General features: G+C 44.7%; 2 protein-coding genes across 2 annotated transcripts; both read left to right on the forward strand.

The window, feature by feature from the left end:
- The first annotated feature begins 2,620 nt into the window (after positions 1–2,620).
- LOC110553102 (histone H2A type 1-E) lies at positions 2,621–3,113 on the forward strand. Its single transcript, XM_060373056.1, has one exon. It carries the CDS (start codon positions 2,655–2,657, stop codon positions 3,045–3,047), a length of 393 nt encoding a protein of 130 aa, XP_060229039.1. The 5' UTR covers positions 2,621–2,654; the 3' UTR covers positions 3,048–3,113.
- Positions 3,114–3,914: 801 nt separating this feature from the next.
- On the forward strand, positions 3,915–9,044 carry LOC110553107 (uncharacterized). The gene is given in 5 exon segments (XM_021644875.2): positions 3,915–4,306; positions 4,309–4,352; positions 4,880–4,947; positions 7,687–8,551; positions 8,702–9,044. Coding segments are annotated over 4 exon segments (978 nt in total). The 5' UTR covers positions 3,915–3,930; the 3' UTR covers positions 8,177–8,551; positions 8,702–9,044.
- Positions 9,045–9,317: the final 273 nt, after the last annotated feature.

Below are 9,317 nucleotides of genomic sequence, written 5' to 3' on the forward strand. Positions count from 1 at the left end.
CTTGAACTTAATTTGACCCTTCCAGCAAGATGGAGAAGTTGTTCTTGAAATGTCTGGACTCAGACAACTGTCTCCTTACACCAGAAGCTGTTCAGCGATTGGGAATTCCCTTGCTCCCCTAGGGCCTGCGATCATTAACTTATTTTCTCCCTATGATTTAATGGAGTCTGAAAATGAAATGGTAATACTTATAACAAGTTTGATTTGCTTATTCCCAACATTTTCTATACCTATTCTCTAGCTGACATCCTGAATAGTTTTTTACTTTGACCAAAAGGAACATTTTGCTTTCTAAAATGTGTATACTGTCAACTTTCTTGCCCGGACCCTCGGGACTTCAACGTGGGTTCCTAAGGAAGGAGAGTGGAAGGAATGGGAGGGGACAAGAAGCGCAAGGAAGGAAGCCAAGTCTGTTTGTCTGATCAAAGCTTCCTTTCTTAGAAATTTTTACCCAACTTATATAGGGAGAAGGCAGGAAAAGGGGGAAGGTAATTATCTGCTGCAGGAGACAGAAAGAGTGCTTTCATGTGTTAATAGGGTGCCTGCAAGATACCTTGGGGATGTTTTCTCACGGATGCTCTAACAAATGGATGTCCTCACAGTCTCTCACCCATGAGTTAGGGTCCTAGATAACTTTCACTAAATAGCTTTAGGTCTCCGCTAAATGACCTTTGCTCACTATTTGGCTTTGGCCTAGTAAACACCTTTTGTCTCCACTAGATAGCTTTGACTCACTAATTGACTTAGGCTTCAGTAGATAGCTTTGGCTTCCGGCACTTTCCAAATCTTTTCCAGCTGAAAGCTGTAAATGGCAACATAATCTTATCACATTTATTTGAGAACTACATTTCTATGAAATTTATTTTTATTTATATCTCCTCCATTTTTTTTTCTCCATTAAGTAAAAATAATCCAGGCTTCTCAAAACCCTTCAGTATTATGAATTCTAAATCTACCAGCCTAACACATAAGGGACTTCTTGAAACTCCCACCCCTTAGTTGGCTAAAGATACACCTTCCAAAAGGAATTCAAATTTGATAAGGCCCTTCTATAAACCTGAAGGAAAAAAAAAAGCTGTATGACAGAAAGGGGTGGATGTTAACACAAGACGTTGTACTTTGTCATCTGTTTAATACTCTTAAGCACATACGTATTAATCTTTCAAAAGAATCTATTTGTTCTTACTTACATCCCCGTGGTATACAGTGCAAAACATCACAGAACAACTAGGATGACACTGGATTTTGCTGCAGGCCTTTTTCTTGCTTGTGATGGCCCCATCCCACTAATTTATCTGCGTTTTTTCACTTTTCATTCTTCTATAAGTTTATTTCATAGACCAAAGTTATCAGACTCTGAGTCAGGGGAAGTTTTTCACCCCTTACTCTTAACACCTAGATAAGGACGAGGAGTAGAACGAAGGATAATAACGAGTTTAGCAAAGGATTAAAATACTTTGTATTTCGCTTAAGTGAAAACAGAACAAGGCGGAGATAGAAGTAGCTCAGCAGAAAGGCAGAAGTCTTTCCCAGAAAGCAATGGAGTCCTTAGTCTTGTCCTCCGAGTCTGACCTTGGGTCAAGCAAATGACAGATCTACATTTATCTATGTCTTCGTCAACCACCGAGACAGAAATGCGGCTCACGGCACACACTTCAGGTTCTCATCAGCCTCGTGTACTTGCATGTGCTCCTGGGTCCGTGACTTGAGCATGCTCTCCTTGTCTTCACTCCCCAGGTTCCACGAACTTCAGAGATAACTGGTTCAAAGTATTAATTTGCAAGCCTTTCTTTTTCTTCTCTGAGGTTTGTGGCTCTAAAACAAAGCCTGTCTCAGAACCTCAAAACATGCAGTCACCAAAGATTCAGACACAGATTATAGATAATTGAAAATTTTCATTCCAGCAGGCTGGGAGTAGACTCAGGTAGTGAGGACCTCAGGGCAGGCTTGAGCATTTGGACTGACAGGTTTTTATGGCAAAATCAACATCTCACTGGACTACAGCTTTTAACAACAGGCCGTTTAACAGAAGCTAAGGTGCATATTGACCTCTGGTTCCTAGAATAGAGTTGGGTGGTTTTTCATGAGCTTCTACATAGAGGAGATCATATTGTAATTGCACCTTAAATATCCTTAACCCAGGTAAGACAAGCATGAAGTTCTGAATTGTTTTGCCTTGACACAAAACTATAATCCTAAATCCTGAAAAAAGACCAATGGCTCAACGAGTGAGAACTCAGAAATACTCCTGCTGTTATTTGAGGTTTTAAGAATATCAAAATCATTGGGGGGAAAAAATACTTACTAAATTATATGCATTTAAGTAAAGGCTGGGAAAGACAGTCAGAAAAACTCTTGCATCTTAGTCATGAGGACCATAGTTCAATTTCCGTATATGTGTATGCGTACGCGTAGATGTATATGCATATATTTTTAAAGTAAAATTAAAAAGAAAAGTGGATGGGGGGGGAGAACCGCCGTATGCAAATGAGGAGCTCAAATTCTCATTTTCTATTGGTTGCGAAGTGTTAACCAATGAGAGACATACAGGCACAATTCCTCCTGTCAGTATAAGTACTTCCCCTTCCCTATCGCCTACTACTAGCTTTTTTCTTTTCTTCCGTTTTCTCTCTTCTTGATATTCAAAGGCCATAATGTCTGGACGCGGCAAGCAGGGTGGCAAGGCCCGCGCCAAAGCCAAGACCCGGTCGTCCCGGGCCGGGCTGCAGTTCCCCGTGGGCCGCGTGCACCGGCTCCTCCGCAAGGGCAACTACGCGGAGCGGGTGGGCGCCGGCGCCCCGGTGTACCTGGCGGCCGTGCTGGAGTACCTGACGGCCGAGATCCTGGAGCTGGCCGGCAACGCGGCCCGCGACAACAAGAAGACGCGCATCATCCCGCGCCACCTGCAGCTGGCCATCCGCAACGACGAGGAGCTCAACAAGCTGCTGGGCCGCGTCACCATCGCGCAGGGCGGCGTCCTGCCCAACATCCAGGCCGTGCTGCTGCCCAAGAAGACCGAGAGCCACCACAAGGCCAAGGGAAAATAAGCTTCTGATCTTTATTACTTTCAAAGGTTCCGGCAAACAAAGGCTCTTTTCAGAGCCACCTACACTTTTCCATAAAATGAGCTGCTACATTAATAGTCTATAGTAGGCTTTAGAATGACCTTACATATGCCTAAATCTAGCTAGCGTGTCTTAGGTGACCCGTCCGCTTTTAACATTTGCTATTTTCACTATGGTCATGATTAACTATGCAGTAAATTGCACCTAAAGGTTTGCCAAACGTGTTGCCCCAGGCAAGAAAAGCACTGTTGCATATCATTCTTAGAAGAATCCGCCCTCAGTAATTCGGCACGTCTGTCTCAAGACCAAACAATACTAGTGGTTATCATAAAAGCACACTTCACAGTCGCCAGGGCTCCAGTGTGGTTCTTGCTAACAGTAGCTGCCCGTGTGAGAGAGGCATCGGCTATAAGAGATTGACTTTTCAAGCTTCAAAGTGTATTCACCCACTCCCACTACTTTCCAAGGCCACGAAAGCTTTTTAGATGAAGTTTCTATGCTCACTTGCACGATGACCTGAATTGAATATTTCCAGCCTGAGCCTATTGAATGTACAGATGTCTGCAAATTTTTTCTGCACATCAGTTACAGCGAGGAGAGGGTAAAAAGTGGAAGCGAACATGGCGGAGAGGGAGGCGCCCAAGGAGCGAGGGAGGAAGGAGCAAAGGGGCCCAGGGGCGGGGAGGAAGAGGAGCGGAGGGCGGCTGGTCCTGAATCAGCAGTCAAGGCAGAGGCGGACCAATCCCGAAAAAGCGCGGGGCCTTTGAACGTTCTCGGGTCCAATAGCGGAGAGTCTGACTGTATAAAAGATGGACGGCGCCCTGCACAGCGTAGCACTGTCTACTGTCTTTCCTCTGTTGCAGCTATGGCACGTACCAAGCAGACGGCCCGCAAGTCCACCGGCGGCAAGGCCCCGCGCAAGCAGCTGGCCACCAAGGCTGCCCGCAAGAGCGCGCCGGCCACGGGCGGCGTGAAGAAGCCGCACCGCTACCGGCCCGGCACCGTGGCCCTGCGCGAGATCCGGCGCTACCAGAAGTCCACGGAGCTGCTGATCCGCAAGCTGCCGTTCCAGCGCCTGGTGCGCGAGATCGCGCAGGACTTCAAGACCGACCTGCGCTTCCAGAGCTCGGCCGTCATGGCGCTGCAGGAGGCGAGCGAGGCCTACCTGGTGGGCCTGTTCGAGGACACCAACCTGTGCGCCATCCACGCCAAGAGGGTCACCATCATGCCCAAGGACATCCAGCTGGCCCGCCGCATACGCGGGGAGAGAGCTTAAGTGCTAACCAAGTGCCAAGTTGAACCCAAAGGCTCTTTTCAGAGCCACCCACGCTTTCTCTGAAAGTAGCTGTAGTTCACATTTCCAATTCCTATGGAAACTTTTACATACTGCCATGTCATAGTTCAATAACATGAATAATACAACTTTAGAGGTATCTATCCACGCAACATCTTTTGGTCTACTGTTTTCCATTAGGTCTTACCCAACTTAGTGTCATCTTGACAATCTGCAATGTTTCAAGAAATGTGAGTTTTGTCTTGTAGATTACCCTCCACCCCCAAATTCTGAAACTACTAAACTACATTCTCACACATGACACTATACCTACATCTGGTATGAGGACAGCAAAACTCATCCAGATTTAACAGGAATGGGTGATTGGCTTGGATATGTTTTTCCAGGGCTTTAAATAATAAGGAAAAAACAAAAAATGTTAACCCCTGATTTAAAAGCAAAATATTTCCTTTCATAATCATGAAAATAAGGTTTGACTGGACCCTTGGAGTTAAAGCTTGTGCTCCCTGACACTCCATAGGCTGAAGCAGCAGGATCACAAGTTTGCAGTTTGCATGGGCTACAGGATGAGTTCAAAGATAAGCCTTGGTAATTTGCTAGGACCTTGTCTGGAAATGAGAAGACGCTGAGGTGGAGGGAAAGGAAGACAGCACTTGCTTAGCCAGGGTAAAGCCAACAAAGCAAAAAGGAAGAAAATGAAGGTGTATTTCCAGGGTCTTAGTCTTCTAGAGGCTGCTATAGGCAGCTTTGCCCGGCAACTATTTGTCACCCACACAAATATCTCAAGGTGATGCAGCCCCTTGAGGACCCAGCATGTCAATATTTTGGTTTTAACTGTGCTGGCTTTCATGTCTCAAGTTCAATGTTTTTTAATTCATTTTCCCCACCTGTTAAAAAGAAAAAAAAAAAAACAAAAACAAAAAAAAAAAAACTACTGTTTTAAGTTCAGGTTCTGACAGGCAAACTTTCCGTTTTGTTGTTGTTTTGGTTTGGTTTGGTTTTTTAAATAATTAGATGGACAGTCTTTAATATGCCTAGCTCTTCTTGGCCGTCTTGTCCCTACTACAACCATGATTTAAAAAAAGAAAGAAAGAAAGAAAGAAAGAAAGAAAGAAAGAAAGAAAGAAAGAAAGAAAGAAAGGAAGGAAGGAAGGAAGGAAGGAAGGAAGGAAGGAAGGAAGGAAGGAAGGAAGGAAGGAAGAAAGAAAAAGAAAGAAAGAAAGGAAGGAAAGGCTCATCTTCATGGACTTGAGGCTTTAATAGAATTTCACATTGTCAAATAAATAAGCAAACAGATAGATAGATGATAAATAGATAGACAAAGCTTTTCAGAGTCCTCACCTAGCAGCATAAAGTAGCCATTTGTGGGAGAACTTTGCTCAGACTCACATTGTCATTGGTGCATTCTATGTCATCTGAAATGAATGATTTTCTCCATCTGAAAGTGGGAGGAACACCATCATGTTCCTGGGTTTTCATTTGGATATATTCCAAGCCTGGTTTCAACTTTCTGAGCTATATATTAGTTTTCTTTATAATTTTTAATAAGCCAATTAACATTTTACTTGGCATCACTTAATACAGAGTCTGCTCAGTTTATAAACAAAATATCACCGTGTACTTAAAAGTCAACAGTGAAAGAAATTCAAGGACATTTAAGGTTTGTTTTTAGCAAAGGAAAAGAATAGGGTCTAATAGCACCATTTTCTCTCACTAAAACAGAAGAAACATTCTTCAGCAGAAGATTATAGATGAGATTATTTTATATCAAGCCATCAGGCAATAAAGTCTAATTGAGTTTCAGATTTTGCTAAAACCTTTAGCTTTCTTTAGAGTTCTCAGATAACTTACTCTCTGACAACTCCTTTCTGTACTCTACTTGGAATAAAAACAGGTTTTTAAAGTTTTTTTATATAAATTATATCTTTGGTCTTCATTTGTTTATGGTGACTTGTAGCCTTGTATATGTAAAATTTATATGGAAAATGTTTTTGCTAAATTCATCTTCAGGCTCAGATGTTGGTCTTTACTTTAACAGTAAAGTCTTACTTTGCTATAGAAATAGATGGACAGATAGAATGCATTAGATATTGGTTATTTCAAGATTTTCAGTAAACACATTTTCTTTTTCCTTTTCTTTTCTTTCTATTTAGTTATTATTTTTGAGACAGGATTTCTCTGTGTAGCCTTGGCTGTGGTGTACTCCCTTTGTAGAACAGGCTGCCCTCAAACACACAGACAACCACCTGCCTCTGCCTCTGCCTCTGCCTCTGCCTCTGCCTCCGCCTCCCCTGGTGCTGGGATTACAGATGTGTGCTGCCATCTCAGGCTTGGAAATACTTCTAGTAGAGTATTAAATTTGTTTTAGTTGGGGTTACTTTTGCTATGACAAAACACTGTTACCAAAAACAACTTGGAGAGGAAAGGCTTACACTTTCAAGTCACTTTTCATCCCTGAAGGAAGTCAGGACAGGAAGCTAGAGATGCCAGAGGCCATGGAGGGGTGCTGCTTACTGGCTTTCTCTCAGCTGCTTGTTCAACTTAATTTCTTGTAAAACCCAAGACCACCAGCCCCAGGACGGCACCACCTTCCCCATCAGCCGCTAATACCCTACAGACTTGTCTACAACCCGATCTCATGGAGACATTTTCTCAGTTGAGTCTCCCTTTTAAATGATGTCTCTTAGCTTGTGTCATGTTGACATAAAACAACGCAGCACAAACAGCAATAGGTAAGTGTATTTACGGAATTGCTTCTATGAAACAAACTCTTCCAATGTATTACCCAGCGCAATTATTACAAAACACTGGTAGCATAAGCGAATGAATTTCATAGGTTTAAAGGGGGAATGGGAAAATTACCAGTTCACACCTCCATTAAATGAGAACACACGCTGTGAAGGTGTGGCAAAACAGAAGCATCAAACATTTAACAGTTTTAGCAGTGAATGGATTACAGAATCTGGCAATAACAGCCAAGTGCAAAGATTTGAAAAGCTATGCTGAGAAGGGCTATTTTTAAGTTACTTGTACTGATTCTCTCTGCTTCAATTCCTCTATCAATAAAAATTTTATTTGTTTTTTTTAGGATCTCTCACATCGGAGTTTTCACTTTGAAGAAAATAACAATAATCAGCTCTTCCTTTGGAACCTGCTGTTTAAAAAAAAAAATGCTTCAAACCTAAACATTTTTAAGTGGTACATGTTTTAATTCTTTCAAGTATTGGGGCACAAAATCTAAGTCCCTTCTTGCTAAGATTCTTAAGCAGAAGCGTAATTTAAATTAAAGTAGTAAAGTACAAACGGGGGGAACCTCTGAAAATGCAGGATGTCTGCCTACGCGGTTTTCTTCAGTCCCCGCCCTGGGATGGGCGGAGCAAAGAAGCGTTGGCAACCTCTTCCCCGCCCACTTGAAGTTCTCAACCAGGTCCGATTAGGGCCTATAATATCCCACTGTCAGCGTCTCAGCTCAGCTTGTTTTTCACCGCTTGGAGAAGAAGCAAGTATGTCCGGTCGCGGCAAGGGCGGGAAGGGCCTGGGCAAAGGCGGCGCCAAGCGCCACCGCAAGGTGCTGCGCGACAACATCCAGGGCATCACCAAGCCCGCCATCCGCCGCCTGGCCCGGCGCGGAGGCGTGAAGCGCATCTCCGGCCTCATCTACGAGGAGACCCGCGGGGTACTGAAGGTGTTCCTGGAGAACGTGATCCGCGACGCCGTCACCTACACGGAGCACGCCAAGCGCAAGACCGTCACCGCCATGGACGTGGTCTACGCGCTCAAGCGCCAGGGCCGCACGCTCTACGGCTTCGGCGGCTAAAGCCATGGTCCGCGCTTTCCCTCAGTGACGCAAAAGGCCCTTTTCAGGGCCACCCACTCGGTCTCTAAAAGGCTGTGCATTGGGTTCTCTTTCCCAGAATCCTCTCCGCAGTCTTCGTAGCCGCCATGTTCTGATGAGCTCCCAAGGCTTTCTCTGTGCGGACTTAAGAGCCTCCGCAGCTCCGTAAGTTGCATCTGTGTTTGAATTTCTTTCACCCGTTTCTCAGTCCACGTCTCGCGGAGGCTTGCCTTGCCGTCTTGGTCCCCACGCTCAGGGTGGGTTACTGTGGAAACAGACGTATTCGCCTTGACGTGCACCGCTAGGCCCTGCCTTCCGTCGCCCATTAATTAGCACTGCCTGGGAATTGAGCCGCAGGTACGTTCCCAAAATGAATCCCTCGCCCTGTAGATAGCCTAAGAGGCTTATCTAATCCTAGGTTTTAAACAATTAGGTGAAGTTTGTGGTGGGGGTTTTGGTGTCTTGATCTCACTCACGCTCTGTAACCGTTACCGTTCTTAATTCCAGGTGTGGGCTACGAGGCTGTCCCCCCAGCAGCCGACTGTGCCTCCCTCAGGCTCTGAGATGGCGTGGACTTTGCCGGCTGCAAATAGTTTAATTCTGAGGACTCCGGAGAGGGAATAAATGCCAGATCCCGGAGAGAACGGAGGAGGAGGAGGCTGCTGCCCTGGGCTGCTGTTGATGCGGTTTGATGAAGTCGAATATATCCTGAAATTAAGAAAATTATCTGGAGTATTATACACCCTTTCAACCCACTAACCTTTCTCTCCTACCTGGTGTTGGGGTGTTGGAAAGGATTGGTGACGGGAGGTAGAGGCCTAAGAACTCAAATAAAACATTAAAAAGTGTACGTACCGTTTGAGTTGGGAGGTCTGAGCTCGTTGGGAAGCGAGGTTCATCTTGTAGCAGTGCCAAAATCTCTAGCAGTGGCAACGTTTTGCCACCTAGCATACCCACAGAACTGTTCATCTTAAAAGTTGACGGATCTACCGCCTGCTCAGGACATTCTGCTAAATTGTCATACTAGTCACAATAAATAGTACTGCCTTGAAAAGTTTTCATTCCAAATACGGATGGTTTACTTCGGGGCCAGATTTGAATGACCATGGCCCAGGAACACAAA

The sequence above is a fragment of the Meriones unguiculatus genome, chromosome 19 (genome assembly GCF_030254825.1).
Source record: "Meriones unguiculatus strain TT.TT164.6M chromosome 19, Bangor_MerUng_6.1, whole genome shotgun sequence".
Lineage (NCBI taxonomy): Eukaryota > Metazoa > Chordata > Mammalia > Rodentia > Muridae > Meriones > Meriones unguiculatus.